Source organism: Ambystoma mexicanum, chromosome 5q (assembly GCF_040938575.1).
Source record: "Ambystoma mexicanum isolate Mex_15411 chromosome 5q, UKY_AmexF1_1, whole genome shotgun sequence".
Lineage (NCBI taxonomy): Eukaryota > Metazoa > Chordata > Amphibia > Caudata > Ambystomatidae > Ambystoma > Ambystoma mexicanum.
In genome coordinates, this window is record NC_090933.1 from 844,882,646 (window position 1) to 844,899,356 (window position 16,711).

The 16,711-nt window shown below is 48.3% G+C and overlaps 1 protein-coding gene across 1 annotated transcript in view; it reads right to left on the reverse strand.

Annotated features, from left to right (window-relative positions):
- Positions 1–13,002: 13,002 nt before the first annotated feature.
- Positions 13,003–16,711, reverse strand: part of TMEM64 (transmembrane protein 64) — a 315,517-nt gene continuing 311,808 nt past the window's right edge. Inside the window, exon 3 of the mRNA XM_069621336.1 lies at positions 13,003–13,363. Within this exon, the coding sequence (XP_069477437.1) occupies positions 13,361–13,363 (3 nt within the window). The 3' untranslated portion in view covers positions 13,003–13,360. The remainder of the gene's footprint in view (positions 13,364–16,711) is intronic.

The following is a 16,711-nucleotide window of genomic DNA, read 5'->3' on the forward strand; positions in this document are numbered from 1 at the left end:
TGTGGATTTAAAGACGGCATTCGATAATGTCCCCAGAAAATCTATGTGGCAAATATTGGGTAACAAAGGCATCTCACAGAATTTGTTAACCCCAATTCAACTTTTGTATACCAACAACATAGCGTCCGCATGCTTGGGTTTGGGGGGGGGCGTGAAATGACAGACCCAATCCCTACAGAGAGAGGTCTAAGGCAAGGCTGCATGCTCGCCTTGTTCCTCTTTAGCATTTATGTTAATGAGGCCATTGAGGAGCTGGAGGCACGCAGCCTTGACCCACCAAAATTGGGGAGCATCAGGTTTCCAGCTCTATAATTTGCTGATGACGCTGTTCTGCTTGCTACATTCCCTATGGGTCTTAAGACCACCATGGCAAAGTTTATCGGAAATGTAAAGATTTGGGCCTCGAATTAAATAAAGAAAAAACTAAAACACTAGTCTTCTGGGCCCGTTTAGCTCTATCTTTAAAGGTGCATATTGAGGTGGATGGCACCATTTTGGAACAGGGTTCACCCTACGATTGCCTTAGAGTTAGGTTTTCATAGAATGGCTTCTGGACCCAGCAGGTCACTGAATCATCAACAACACTTGAAACGTACTGTGATGGAATAGGGTGTTTCCATCCCTCCCATTGAAGTGGCGCTGTTAGGGAGAATTCTCTCTTTAGGCTGAATTTCCTAACCTAGTGAGTCCCCCAGCAGCTTTGCTGGATTTCTGGAGTTTGTTTTTTTCTCCTGCCAAGAGTGAGACTCTTTTTCTCCCACTCTTGGACATGATTTATGGTGTTCCTATGACTGCTAATGTGTTTTATGGGCTATGGGGTCCTTTACTCCATAGGGTCTCATGTGTTTTTTTCTATGGGTGTTACACAGCACCCTCCGTGCAGTAACACCGGGGTCTCATAGTGACACCCCACCATAGACTCCATACCCTGGGACTGACTACTGTCTCCCAGGGCACGTAAAGTCACCACTGGCTTTACTAGTCCCAAATTATTAACAGAAACCAGTACAAACCATCATATTGTGGAGGTACTGGTTGGGGCAATTCGATTGCCCCGGGGTCTGTTAGTCAAGGGGGCACATCTCCATCCCCCCTGATCGAGTTTTGGCTGGTGGCAGTGGAAACTACTTTTTATATTCGACCGCGAATATATTCCTATGGGATTTTCCCATTGTTCAAGGCTACCAACTTTAATTATTTAATTCTCATAGCCTCGAACATACCGCCGGTTTATTTATTTAATATTAATTCGCCAGTTGGTATTTTTTGCCAGGACTCGATTCTAAAATGGCGTTTGTATTCTCTTCTGTGACTCCAACCCAAGTCGAGCCCTTTGTTCCACTTTTTGGTGGGCTTCTCCACAGAAGCCTCCAAAAGTGGTGCCACTCTGTCTGGGTACCACAGGGGGTGCGGGAGGGGGTTTAGGCACCCTGGACTGAGTTACCTTGGTAACTCAAGTCGCACTCTTGTGAGATTGGCCCAAGTGGTGAGCCGGCCGGCTCACCACTTAGCATGTTTGATTGACAGCTAGGCTGAGTGAATGGGGGTGTGCTGCATAAAAGCAGGGCTTTGGGGACTGGAACTTCAGAAGTCGCCACAGGACCTGAGGATCCGACGAGGGAGAAGCTGAGCCGACCTACCACGACGACACCACCGGTGGAGCCCTGCTGAACAGACTCACCACTTCCCGACGACAGAGAAGATCTCCCGGCTGGAGAGGCTTCTTCCCCTGACTGGTGGGCACAACCAGTTTACCTTCTTCTCTTTGCACCCCAGACCGGCTAGTGGTCGAATTGCCCGTGCCAAGCACCCCGGCAACCGGATAGCCACTTACCACTGGACCGCAAACTAAAGGACCGTTCCTTTTAACTGAGAACTCCGTGGCTGGTTTCTTCCCTGGCAGTGCAACAGACTCCTGTCTTCCTCCCCAATGAGATCCTCTCTTCCCCCGGATGAAGCACTGACTTGCATCTGCTGCCAGGAACAACTGCCCCCGCTGGAGTATTCTCACCACTTTAAGGTACCGTGTCCGCCAGGCCTCCCTTTCTAAAGATTGCTACAAGGTAATAATAACCCCTTAACCTTCTGGACTGGGCTGGCCGCCTTGACCTTCTTACTGGTCCCTTTCTTTGGTCCAACTCTTTTTGAACCGTTTCAAGACTTTTGTGCACTGCAACCGTGTGACCTTGGACACATTTCGTTTTGATCCCCTTAAAGTGGATCCGGCCTACTGAACTCTAAACCCACGGTTTTACTTTGCCTTCCTCTCTGGTTGTGTTCTTGTAAAAGTGTTGGGATCTGTTTCAATTTATTCTCTGCTTTTCTCTCCCTTTTAAAACGAATTATTAGAGTGCCATCTGCATTAAGCGCTCACCGCTGTCTGAAAATAAGTGGGGCTTTACTTAAGACTTGTCTAATATTTTGCTAAGGGAGTGTATATCTTTTAGTGACCGTGTTTTTGAATTGCTTACTATTAGTGCCTGTGTGTTTTTCTAGATGTGGTTTTAAATAAATAATTATATCTCTTTTACACCAAGCCCTGGTCAGTGTTTACTTGTTCTACTGTGTTCTTTTGACCTATTGTGAAACTCTGTATACTGCCTAAGTCTTCTTGAGGGAAGTCTGACTGCTCAGCCACAGCTATCAAGTGAATCTGTGTGGTACAGACTGCTACCAAGTGGGTTTACTGCCAAACACCTGTAGTCTTAAATCTTTTGCAGTGGTCCCAGAGGGAACTGCACAGGTTTCTGTCTAACACTGGTGTACAGCAGTGGGATTTGTATTGAGTATACACTTTAGAGTGCTTTTTGAACACTTTAGGACAACTAACCACAGAGCTTAGCACTAAAAAGCTGATTGTCTAACTATGTCTGCTATGGAGAGTTATACCCTAGAATCATTGTCTGCCAAAACTGCTGATTGCTTAAAAGTATTGTGTAGACATAAGAATCTCTCTGAGAATGGCAAGAAAATGGAACTTATAGAAAGATTGTTAGAAAACCAAAGTCTGGGTGGTACAGAGGAATCTACCCCCCCAGCAAACGTAGAAAACAGTGATGGTATTGATCTGAATCAAAGTCTTGATAATGAGTCAGAAGAGGAAAGTGAACCTAATGAAGTTAGCCACTCTGAGCCTCTGTCTGCCTTACCTACTGGGCCTATACCAGGTCCTACATGTAACCCTGCCTATTTTGAACTTGAAAAAATGAAGCTTGAATTAGAGTACAAACGTTTTATTGCTCAATCTGAAAGAAACCAAGAGATAGAGTTCAGAAGAATGAATGCCCAGGCTGAGCAGAAGCAAGCTGAGTTAAGACTCAGAGAAATAGAGCTTAATCATGAACTAGAAATGAAAATGTTGTCTGTGGAAAATGCTTCTCTCTCCTCTGGTTCCTCTAGGAGTTCCAGTCCCAAAAGACCCCGGATGCCTAAGGAATTAGTGGGTATGTATGAACCTAAGTTGGATGTGTTGGATTGGTTAAAAATGTTTGAGTATAATCATGGGCTCCAGGACATCACAGGGAATGAGTTACTTCCCTGGTTGTTCTCAAGGCTTCCCCCTGTTGCAACTGATGTGGTAATGGAGTTGGGGGAGGAGGATAGGAAGGATTATGAATGTGTGAAGCTAGCTTTGATAGCTAGATTTGGGAAGACCCCTTCCCAGTACCTTAAGAGGTTTAGGACCCTCAAAAAGCATGATGTTACCCCTTGGTCTACCTCGGTGAGTGAGTGTTTGAAAAACTTAGAGGGGTGGATTAAGGGTTACAAGGTGAACACTTATGAGGGAATGAGAAATCTTGTTATGTTGGAGTCAATTTATGATGCCTGCTCCCCTGAGCTCAGACAGCACTTGGCTGATTCAAAGGATTAGATTCCAGGAAGCTAGCTAAGGCTGCTGACTTGTGGGTTGCCAACAGGGCTACTAACAAGGACTCAGGGGTCACTCAGAAAAAGGATGAGGGAAAGCAGCCACCAAAAGGGAACCCAGAGATTTCTAATACCTCCCAAACCAGAGAGGGCCCCAAACAACAAAATAACCAGGGTAAGTCCCAGGGTAAACCACAACAGGCTAGTGTACCTTCTGGTCACAAACCAGAAGGAGGTCAGGCCAAGCCACCCTTCTAGAGAGCATTTGGAAAATGCTATCTCTGTGGGGCAACTGACCACATCAAAGGAGATCCCAGATGTAAGGGTAAACCTACATGGATCAGCACAGTCTCCCTGGCCTTCACTCCTGAGGAGGAAGTCCAAATGGCTAGTGCTCACTTTGAAGTCTTTGCTGAAAAACCTTTGTGTCTTCAAGCAAGTGTAACAGTAGAGTCCATGGGTCTGGTTAGTGATCAGAATGGGTGTGTTTATAACTCCATACCAGAAAACTCTAAAGTTTATTATATGGGCAGTGTTCTTGTCAATCGTCAGGATACCCCTGCCACGCGAGACTCTGGGGCCAGCAGAACAGTAGTGGATGAAAGCTTTTTCAGTCCTGAGGATGTTGCTAAGGCACCCAAAGTTCCCACTAGGATGTCTGGAGGCCCTGTCCAAATGGTTCCAATTCTACCAGCCCTCATTCAGTGTAATGACATGACAGTGTTGATTCCTGTCAGTGTTCAGACTGAGGTGCCTGGGAGAGTCCTGTTGGGGAATGATCTAAGAACTCTAGGAGTAGTACCCAGTACCCCCAGGCCTCCCAGTATGGAGACCCAGAACCAAACCAAATTGGCTAGAGAGGCCACCTTAAGGAACCACTCTAAGCCTGTGGGAACCTCTACTGAGAACCCCACTATAAGCCCTGGTGTTGGTAAATTGACCTCTGACCCAGGCACATTTCAGGCTAAAATGTTAGGGAAATGGGAGCCCCAACCAAGCTCCATCATTGTTCCCCCAGTTATAGAGTCTGTGACTCCCCCTGCTTCTGAGGAAGAGGTGGATAGACCTACTGGAGCCCTAACAAGGCCTAAGAGAACTGGTAATTCTCAGTGCTGGTGGAAAACCAGAAAAGAAAAGTCTAGGGCCAAAAACCTTCAGACTGATGGACCTTCCACAGAAGACTCCAACCCAATTCCTAGTCTTAAGGGGGAAACTCCTAAAGTAGGTAAAGGTAGATCTAAGAGGAAGGAGAAGCATGTACCTTGCTTGTCTCCATCCCCTCCAACCAAGAGGCCTAAAACCCAACCTTCTCCCAACAGAGAGGTGGTGAGGACCTCTGGAGGCCCCTCTAGATCTAAGGGAATCCTTTATAAGGACCCCTTAAAAAAGCCTAACACAGGTTCAGAAGTTGTACCAACTTCTGAGGGACTGGTCAACCGGATCCCCTATAACTTTAAAAAGACTGATGTTCCTCAAAGGGTTTGTAGGTCATATAGCTTACAAAGGAAATCCTTTGATTTCATAGAACATAGGTCAGGGTGTCACCACCAAAATGCTGATGGTCTCTCTAGGATGTATGTCATCGACTAGAGGTATGAGATTCATCCAGGAGTGGATTAAATCCTCCTGTCCCTTAGTCTGGGGGGGGAGGGCGAGTGTTAGGAAGAATTCTCTCTTTAGGCTGAATTTCCTAACCTAGTGAGTCCCCAGCAGCTTTGCTGGATTTCTGGAGTTTGTTTTTTTCTCCTGCCAAGAGTGAGACTCTTTTTCTCCCACTCTTGGACATGATTTATGGTGTTCCTTTGACTGCTAATGTGTTTTATGGGCTATGGGGTCCTTTACTCCATAGGGTCTCATGTGTGTTTTTCTATGGGTGTTACACAGCACCCTCCGTGCAGTAACACTGGGGTGTCATAGTGACACCCCACCATAGACTCCATACCCTGGGACTGACTACTGTCTCCCAGGGCATGTAAAGTCACCATTGGCTTTACTAGTCCCAAATTATTAACAGAAACCAGTACAAACCATCATATTGCGGACGTACTGGTCGGGGCAATTCGATTGCCCCGGGGTCTGTTAGTCAAGGGGACACTTCTCCGTCCCCCCGATCGAGTTTTGGCTGGTGGCAGTGGATACTACTTTTTATATTCGACCGCAAATATATTCCTATGGGATTTTCCCATTGTTCGAGGCTACCAACTTTAATTATTTAATTCTCATAGCCTCGAACATACCGCCGGTTTATTTATTTAATATTAATTCGCCGGTTGGTATTTTGTGCCAGGACTCGATTCTAAAATGGCGTTTGTGTTCTCTTCTGTGACTCCAACCCAAGTCGATCCCTTTGTTCCACTTTTTGGCGGGCTTCTCCACAGAAGCCTCCAAAAGTGGCGCCACTCTGTCTGGGTACCACAGGGGGTGTGGCAGGGGGTTTAGGCACCCTGGACTGAGTTACCTTGGTAACTCAAGTCGCACTCTTGTGTGATTGGCCCAAGTGGTGAGCCAGCCGGCTCACCACTTAGCATATTTGATTGACAGCTAGGCTGAGTGAATGGGGGTGTGCTGCATAAAAGCAGGGCTTTGGGGATTGGAACTTCAGAAGTCGCCACAGGACCTGACAATCCGACGAGGGAGAAGCTGAGCCGACCTACCACGACGACACCACCGCTGGAGCCCTGCGGAACCGACTCACCACTTCCCGACGACAGAGAAGATCTCCTGGCTGGAGAGGCTTCTTCCCCTGACTGGTGGGCACAACCAGTTTACCTTCTTCTCTTCGCACCCCAGACCGGCTTGTGGTCGAATTGCCCGTGCCAAGCACCCCGGCAACCGGATAGCCACTTACCACTGGACCGCGAACTAAAGGACCGTTCCTTTTAACTGATAACTCCGCGGCTGGTTTCTTCCCTGGCAGTGCAACGGACTCCTGTCTTCCTCCCCGACGAGATCCTCTCTTCCCCCGGACGAAGCACTGACTTGCATCCGCTGCCAGGGACAACTGCCCCCGCTGGAGTATTCTCACCACTTTAAGGTACCGTGTCCGCCAGGCCTCCCTTTGTAAAGATTGCTACAAGGTAATAATAACCCCTTAACCTTCTGGACTGGGCTGGCCGCCTTGACCTTCTAACTGGTCCCTTTCTTTGGTCCAACTCTTTTTGAACCGTTTCAAGACTTTTGTGCACTGCAACCGTGTGACCTTGGACACATTTCGTTTTGATCCCCTTAAAGTGGATCCGGCCTACTGAACTCTAAACTCACAGTTTTACTTTGCCTTCCTCTCTTGTTGTGTTCTTGTAAAAGTGTTGGGATCTGTTTCAATTTATTCTCTGCTTTTCTCTCCCTTTTAAAACGAATTATTAGAGTGCCATCTGCGATAAGCGCTCACCGCTGTCTGAAAATAAGTGGGGCTTTACTTAAGACTTGTCTAATATTTTGCTAAGGGAGTGTATATCTTTTAGTGACCGTGTTTTTGAATTGCTTACTATTAGTGCCTGTGTGTTTTTCTAGATGTGGTTTTAAATAAATAATGATATCTCTTTTACACCAAGCCCTGGTCAGTGTTTACTTGTTCTACTGTGTTCTTTTGACCTATTGTGAATACTCTGTATACTGCCTAACTCTTCTTGAGGGAAGTCTGACTGCTCAGCCACAGCTACCAAGGGAATCTGTGTGGTACAGACTGCTACCAAGTGGGTTTACTGCCAAACACCTGTAGTCTTAAATCTTTTGCAGTGATCCCAGAGGGAACTGCACAGGTTTCTGCCTAACAGGCGCCATTAGCCCAGCCCTAAAATTACATCAGATGCAGGCCGTTGCTGCGTCACTACATGGTGCCGAGCTATGGGATCAAACACGAGTGAAATCACTGGCTATTGATGAGATGACATTTTTAAAAATGCTACTCTACACCAAGCGCCAGTATGTTTCTGGAATGTGACCTTCTACTGGTCAACGACAAAGCCAGACTAAAGCCCCTTTTGTACTGGATAAGGATATGGACCTCACCAGATTTGGTTATTTACAAAGATGCAATGGTGCAAATTCTGTTGTTAGGGGAAGGCGAAATCCTTTCCATGGTTCAAATTTGTAAAAACAGAATGGTCCAAATTGAACATGGATCAGTACTGGAGAGCCCTGAATTGATGACAAGTGCCACAAGGTGACAGATTAAATCTGTAGGTGGCATCTGTTCTCGTCGTAGGCTGGTAGAGACATTTACCACACTCAGTTTGGGGCAGCCCTATCTACTGTGTAAAGCCAATTTTGGGCTTGAGTCCTACCTGGACGTGATTGGCCCACGATTTGATCTGTTTTTATATATGCAGTTCCGCTTCAATATTCTCAAAGTCACATCTTTTATGCAAAACTGGAAAGGGTCAAGGGGTAAAGCCTGCCTGTTCTGTGGGGCAACAGAAGAATATATTGTCAATTTTCTGTTCTTTTGCGGAGGCTATAAAGGCTATCATGAGAAATATCTGCTACCACTCTTTAGATGAGTTGATATTCACCATGTTGAGGTCGCCCCCAAACGATTGCAAGGACACTAGCAACATGACAACGGTTTATTTTTTATCGAAATATATCCATAGGGCATGGTAAAAGTGAGGTAAAATGGGTGATGTAATCAGCCCTACAGATAAGGAGTGTATCAGCCACGTGTTCCCTTAAAATAGCCAAATACTCCAAAAAAATACAAATAGGGAGTAAAAATACGCCAACAAAAAATAGAAAACAGACACGTAGAACCATGTGCTCCTGCTTTCACCTACACAGCTCCCTGGATATGTTTGGACCAGTAGTGCACAATATACCACAGGAAGAAACTACTATTATTACTGCCCGATTGGAAGAAGGAAACACGTATCTTTTTTTAATGTCTATGAATAACTCGGTGCAAAGGAATAATTATTACAAAAACACTTCCATTTTCCAGTTAAAAAATTTGTACTTGCTTATAAAATGCTCCCATTTGGAATTGGACTTACATTTTTTCTCCCATAAAAATAATTTCACTCCTAACTTTAAAAACTACGGAGTAGAATACCCCCACTTCAAAATCTTATCTGGAACACTGGATGTAATGACTCTTACTTAATGAGTACTTGACCTGGCATAGGCTGAGAATGCTGAACATATTTTTTTATTTTGAAACTCTATAACACCTAGGGCCTCATCACTGCCCTATCGCCAAACCCACCGGCGCCGGATCACGGGTTTGGCGGATTTGGAAGTCCCCATTCCCCATTGAGCCCATTCGGGATTGCCCCAATCCCCATTGGGCTCAATGGGGAAATTTTGCGCTCATACCGCCGGCGGATTTCCTGCCGACGGTATGAGCGCGAATTTTCAGCGGATTTCCCCCCAGCTCAGAGCTGGGGAAAAATCTGCCAAAGCCCTGATTTCGCAGACCTTTAAATCCGGCGGTAACAGCGCTACGTCCGGATTTAAGGGTTACCGCCAAACTCGTGATGAGGCCCCTAGTCTTTGCAGATTTGCACAATTGTCTAATGTTTATTTATTTTATCTTTGATCATGTTCCTGCATTTTAACTATTGTTAGCTATGTTATGTAATCCCTTTTAAGAATGCCATTGTTGCATCCATTGCTGCTTTTTGGTTTACGCCGCTATAAAGCTGACTTAACTGACTGCCTTAAATCAATCCCCATTGTTAGGGGCTGCTCCGGATCACCGGGCAGCCCCGTGCTCCTGTCGGGGAACATCCGACAGCGCACTTCGCTGTACACCCGGGTGGGGGTCACCTCACCCGCTCTGGGGACACCGGAGCTCCGCACACGTGGGCACCTAGGCCGGGTCGCATTCCCAACCCGCCTCACATGGTTGGGGACCCCCTGGGACGGTGTTGCCCGACAGGGGCACCGTCCGGACGGCGTTGCCCGGCAGGGGCACCGTCCTCAACTGGGCCCCATCCTTGGGCCCAGCGCACGTGGCGAGGCGCCATCCTGGCACCAGCACAACACACACACGCGGAGTCAGGTTCACTCTTGACTGCCGAGCCGGAAGCGGCTCGGACCTTTTATTGGGTCGGTCACATGGGTAACCACGTGACCACACAACACCGTGGAAGGTACCATGGCCCCTCACAGGGGTGCCATGCAACACTCCTCCTTTTTCATAACAAAACACAAAACCCCAACATCCCACCATAACTGCCACTACTACTACTTGAGCCACTCTACTACTTAACACACCCTTTATTAACCTGGGTGAGTGGCTCTCATGTCCCTGAACGGCACCAGTGAGGGCTACTGGCACCACATAAAGCACTCCGAGTCTACAGGTGTGCACCACACAACATTGCCCACTAGCCGGGCCATTTTAAGCAAGTCCGTGTCTGCAGGCTCAGTCTTCCGAGGAATAGCAATTATGATGTCCACCGTGCGCATGGAGTCGCCGGAAACCAGCTCGCACCCTCACCAGAGTTCGCTCAGGACATTCACAGTTCACATCAAACAAACCGGCAAAGCCGCACCTGGGTATGCCCAGAGGCCACATCGGCCAAGCCCACGGTCTTCGGGGGAGGCCCCCTCCATATGCCTCCTTTCCTCTCCGGGGGCAGGCGCCAGGCAAACACCGGTGGTAGGGTGCCCTAGCTGCAGGCCCCTCCCAACACACTCATCACAAGCACCTGCTGCGCCCCCAGTCCTCTCCTCCATGCCTGCCCTTTATTTGCTGTTAGGGAAGGCAGGCAGCCCCCCTTCGTTGTTGCGGCTACCACCGTCACAACCCCCCCCAGATGGGAGCGGGGAAGCCGACCCCCCCCTTTTTCGGCAGATGCCGCTTCATTGCCTGTAGGGGCAGGGCAGGCAGCTCCTCTGCCCGCTTCTCAGAGCGAGGACTCCATCTTTCTTGCGAGCCCAGCTGGTGCTGGGCCCGCCTCCTTTGTCCCTTTTTTTTTTCTACGGGCCCAGATGGTGGCGGGCCCGCGTCATTGTCTCATTTTCCATGGGGGGTGTATGTGGGCAGAGACTCCGCCGCACGGCTCCCGCCGCCCTCCGTGGCTCCACAAGTGATGCTGGCAGGCACGGGGCAGCACCCCTCTCCCCCGCACAGTTGCGGCCGGGGCAATCTTCATCCTTCCCGCGGGGAGGGGGCAGGCAGCTTCCATCCCAGGATGGGAAGCGTGCAAGGCTCGCACACAGGCCGCCTTCCTTTGTTCTTTGCATTTGCAGGCCCCGTTGGATTCGGGCCTGCAACATCTTTTTTTTTTTTTTTTTTTCGCGCCGGCCCAGTTGGTTTTGGGCCCGCCTCATGTGTCCCTCTACCGCGGGCCGATGGGGGCAGCCGCGCTGTGGTGGGCGGCCAGCTGGCATGCTCGGGGAGGGGCCGCTCACCTCTCCATCTGGCGGACACCGCGTGTGCTGGTCCTCCGCTGCACCGCTCGCGGGCGCCCTCTCCCTTTTTTCCTCCCAGGCCGCGGGCATTCCTCCCCCAGATGGGCAAGGGGGCAGCTCAGGCGGTTGGCTCCGCCAGCCCGGTGCGGCCGACGCCGCCGGCAATTCCCTTCCTGTTGGTGGTGGGGGAGGGGCGCAGCCACCCACGTGGCCGATGCCGCAAACATCTTCCGTCTCCCTCAGGGGACGGGCGGGCCGCTCGGCCACCATGTTTTCCTTGCGGGCACAGCTGGTGTTGGGCCCGCCTCCTTCTCTGTGCGGCCGACGCACAGAGAAGGATACCCTTTTTGGGGGGGAGGGGAAAAGACGGCCTCCCTCGATATGCGGCCGATGCCGCGGACCTCTCCCTTCCTTGGGCCAGTCCTCCCCCCCGATGGGAGGGGGGGGCAGCTCGCGCGGCCACCACCGCACATCCTCCTCCCAACGGGGAAACAGCAGCTTCTCCTCACGGGGCTACCCCCCGTTGTTGTGGCCCGGCCGCAAACTCCTCTTGGCGGGCCCCGTTAGAGATGGGCCCCCATCCCTCCATGCGTCACAGCCGCCGACCTGTTCCGTCTCCCTCGGGGGACGGGGCGGGCAGCCTGCCAGCCTTCCATTGCGGGCCCAGTTGGAGACGGGCCCGCCACCACATGCGTTCTTCGGGCACACAGGGACGACTTCCTCGTCGCCATTGTTGGGGGCTGCTCCGGATCACCGGGCAGCCCCGTGCTCCTGTCGGGGAACATCCGACAGTGCACTTCTGTGCAGCGGGCACGCTGCAAGTACACCCGGGTGGGGGTCACCTCACCCGCTCCGGGGACACCAGAGCTCCGCACACGTGGGCAGGTTCACCTGGCCACCTCGGCCCCGGCTCTGGGGGCACCCAGGCCGGGGTCGCATTCCCAACCTGCCTCACATGGTTGGGGACCCACTGGGAAGGGGTTGCCCGGCAGGGGCACCGTCCGGACGGCGTTGCCCGGCAGGGGCACCGTCCTCAAGCTGGGCCCCGTCCTTGGGCCCAGCGCACGTGGGGAGGCGCCATCCGGGCACCAGCACAGCACACACATGCGGAGTTAGGTTCACTCTTGACTGCCGAGCCGGAAGCGGCTCGGACCTTTTATTGGGTCGGTCACATGGGTAACCATGTGACCACACAACACCGTGGAAGGTACCATGGCCCCTCACAGGGGTGCCATGCAACACCCATCACACTGCATCATTGGGACACTTGCCAGCCACACCTGGGGATAGCAATCATACAAAACCAAGACTTTTCTCCGGCAATGATTAGAAATACATTTAACCATTGGGAAGAGGGAGGCCTTTCACAGCTACAACAGCTATATGAGAACACTAGACCAATGCCATTCAAAGACTGCAAGAGGTTTGGGGTCTGGGAAACAGAGGTTCAGATATACACAACTCAGGCAGTGGATATCACACAAGGAAGTGCTTAAGGCAGGAACTCGACCTCCAACTAGATTAGAACTCACCTTGACGGAAGGCTTGCTAAAGAAGAAAATGACTAGGGTGTATCAAATCCTACGAAAGGACTCTCCACAGGAGTCAATCCCATATATGAGGAAATGGGAGGAAGAACTAGGGGCTCCTATCACCGAGGAGGACTGGATGCACATTGGGGAAAGTGTCAAAAAAGCTTCTACATGCACTCTAATGAAGATTACCCCTGCTAATAGCGCAGGGAGTCTTGATTCTATTAAAGACAAGGAGACAAGCACTATGCTTCATCTTCAATGTATTCCTGTCTCCAGCAGTTTCAACAACAAACAACTTCCCAACTGGGGAAAACATTTTATTTTTATTTTTCAACCAAAAAACGTAATTTCCCCTTTGTTCCAAGCCAACTGTAGTCCCAATGTCCTGGTCACGTGATCCTAGTCTTTCCTCTTCTTGTTCTCTCCCTCTTCTTTAATGCTCTTAACTGCACCCCAACCTGAACTGAACTCTGAACTAGTCCAAACATGGTTTCTGCCTCTCCGGTTCACTGTCCTGCGAATCCTCTGCATTAAAACTGGCGGCCTCACTGTCAAGCAGCTCCTGTATCTCAATAACCTGGCTCAGCTGTTCTTCTGGTCATCTACTAATGAAAGAACATAAAGAGCATGTTAGGGAGGCGGATAGACACCCTATTCTGGGAGAAATCCATTGTAAATACCAGGCCCGGCTCCAGGAATTTTCATCTGGGTGGGCCAGGATTGTGATCAGTGGGGACCACATTCCATTGGATGTGGGTCTAGAAGTACCCTAAACAATGATCTGTCGTTGATCCAGATTTCCCAGATCCGTCATCCAGCAAAAAAGTCTTCCCAGAACTACACAAATACATTTGCACCCCTCTATAAAAAACAGTTCATAGCAAAAGTGAAGCAAGAAAAATAGTGTGCAACCTCAATATACCTATCTTCCCTTCCAATCTGCTCTCCCCTTTCTGTTATATCTGATCCTACTTTACCTTTCACCATCCAGTCACCTTGCTCCAGCTTCCCTAACCACCGTTCCCATTTACCTCCCCTCCCACCTATTCACACCAGCACCCAGCTTGCCTTTCTACCATCTCAGATGGTGTCCGCCCAACAATACCGTCCTGAGCACTGTGGCTATTCCCAGCAGGCCCCGGAGGAGATGCTTGTGCTCCCTCCATCTTGTTGTGAAAGATATACGCCCCCCCTCCAGAATACTGAAGTACGGAATAGGAGATTTAGTTTCCTACAAAATTACATTTTTTTCAAACTTTTAATTTCAAGAACAGAACATACAGGTAGTCTTGTTGATCTTAACAATATTTCGAGCACAGAAACATATCCTCCAATAACATACACATGTATACAATCCTCCCTTCACCCACCCATTCCACAATCCCCTCCTTTCCAACTGAACCCCTACAGTATTCCCATTCTGAATGTCTCCCATCAATGGTTCAAGCTCAAAATTACATTTCAACACAAAATGTTATTTTCTGTTGCAGACGGTGCTGGTTGAGGGGTTTGCGGCCTCCTGGTATCGCTCCTGGTGGGGCGTGCCCCTGTACATCATTGTCTGGTACATAGTGTTTACATACTGGTTATAATATGCAATTGTCCATGATGACTCTTGGTTTGATGTGTTTACTTTGATTTGCTATCGAATTACACAATTTATTTCAATAAATGTGGCCCAGATATTTTCTGTGTGTGTGTCCCCTAATGCCTGGGCTCCCCATCTATTAAACTATGAGTGAGGCTTTTTGGAATACCTCAGAATGTGAACTGAATCACTTTTAGGGGCACCTAATTTTAACAGGTAAGGCATAGTGAAATTAAAAAATATGGCAAGGATCACACACTTTGGTCAAATGGTAAAGCCATAATTTGAGCCTAGCCTGAAATTTAGATTCTTGACCACACATCTTCCGAGCGCAAGTTGGTACAAATATGTGTCAAAGTTTGGATTTCAATACCAAAAATAATACTAAATGTTATACGGATTACTTAAAAATGTTTTTACAAATCACATGATGGACCAACCTGACAATGTATACATCATTGTAGCAACATATTGATGAAAAGGGGGGCATTTTCTTTTGAATCCTAAATTGCACAGAGTGGAATTCTCCTGTTAGCACTTTTTTGCCATTCATTAATTTTAATTGTTTCCACCAAGTACTGCAAAAGTAAAGAATAAAACACAGGCGAAAATTGCCTTTGCTCCTTACTTTACCACTAGGTGTCTGGAAAAGTGTAAATCACTTCCACAATTAACGATGTGGGTGCCATCCACAATATATTCCTTTGGACTCTGCCTGCTTTTACCAGGTGTAAATGTCAGGCAGATTCCATAGGAATCCATTGGTTTTCCGGCAACATAAAAATACATGCCGGTGGAATACCAATCGGATTTGGCAAGGAGACCTTGTTAAGTCCGATCTGCTCTCCAACTTCGCCTGTCAAATCATACAAAATCCTGCAGCTCATAAAAAATGGAGCTAAATGCATTTAGCGTCACTTCTTCCACTCTGCTTGACCTGGAAAATTATCCCCTATGACTGTAGCTTTATTTTCCCAATCCTGAATGGAAGCCTACAAGCTCCAGCATAGCAATTAATTAAGAACGTACAAAAAATCTCATACAGACACAAAGTGAAATGAAATGCATGACAAGGGTATTGCTTCACACAGCGCATTCTGTATCCCCTTAATTACTAATCACCCTACAATCACACCCAAATAGCTTCTTAAAACCCTATATACATATTCTTTAAGTGCCACAGCAATGGTCACTGCCTGTTTACCTTTTCTCATCTGTAATCACTTCCTGTTGTAAATAATCTGCCTCTGGACACATTAAAAAGATAAGATCCCGCTGGTAGGGCCTGTTCAGCCCTGCTGTTTGTATTTGAGGGGAGAGAGTAGAGCAGGGGGTGGGGGGGAGGCATTGGCATTTGTCCCTTGTCCAAATGTTAAATCCACCTCTGATTGCACTCTTTAGAAAATATTTAAATACTGCTCTTTAGATATAAAAGATGTACACCTTTTATTCTTTGCCCGTAACATTATAGAGCACGCTCTCCTTTTTTGTTATTTTACGGATGTTCATGTTTCATTTCCGGCACTGCCTAAACACCTAGCACCCAGGATTTACATCATACTTTCCAAACAAATCCCCCAACACACATGACATATTCTGTTTGCATGCAAACCCTGTCAAGTTACTCAAACAGAATGAGGTTATCAAGTCAGGACTTATCAGTTTGAATCATGAAGCGTTCTGGCACAGTAGATTAGGTTTCCAAACAAACATCCATTCTATTTAGGTCGGAGCCCCACTGGTAAGTATGCATGAGAAGATCTGAAACTGGTCCGTACTTGCCAACCTAGCCTTATTTTCAGGTAGGGCCTTGTTGGACCAGCTCAGTGAGGTGCAGCTTGATTCCCTGGGCGTAGCAAGCAAGACACCCACATCTGGGCATATACACATTCACTTAGGGAGACAAACGGAAGCCAACATGCATTGGCAAAGCCAACGGCTTGGACTATTGAATAGGCATGGAAAGGAATTTGCCAGTAACTGGGCATATGATGGCATTGCCTGGCAAATGTCTGCTAATACCTATACGCAAGCCAAAACTGCTGGCTCTGTGATTGCTTGTTTAAGACAGGACTTCAGTGCAAGTCACAGAGGCATTGACAAATATATTGCTTATGAAATCAACTGGCAGAAGACACACATTAAGATAATGTTACTACACCAGGAGCTCATTTACAGAGGCAATTAAGTAATTAAACACTCAAAAGAATGCTTAGATATACCACTAGCAGGCCCCATACAACAACACGTTTGGTGTTACTTTGTGATAGAGCTTTCTCAAAGAGTTCTAGAAAGGTTAGGTTTTGGTGGTGAGGCATTAACATAGCCACGGCTGGTCTTTAGGTAGGTAAAATAACACCCATAG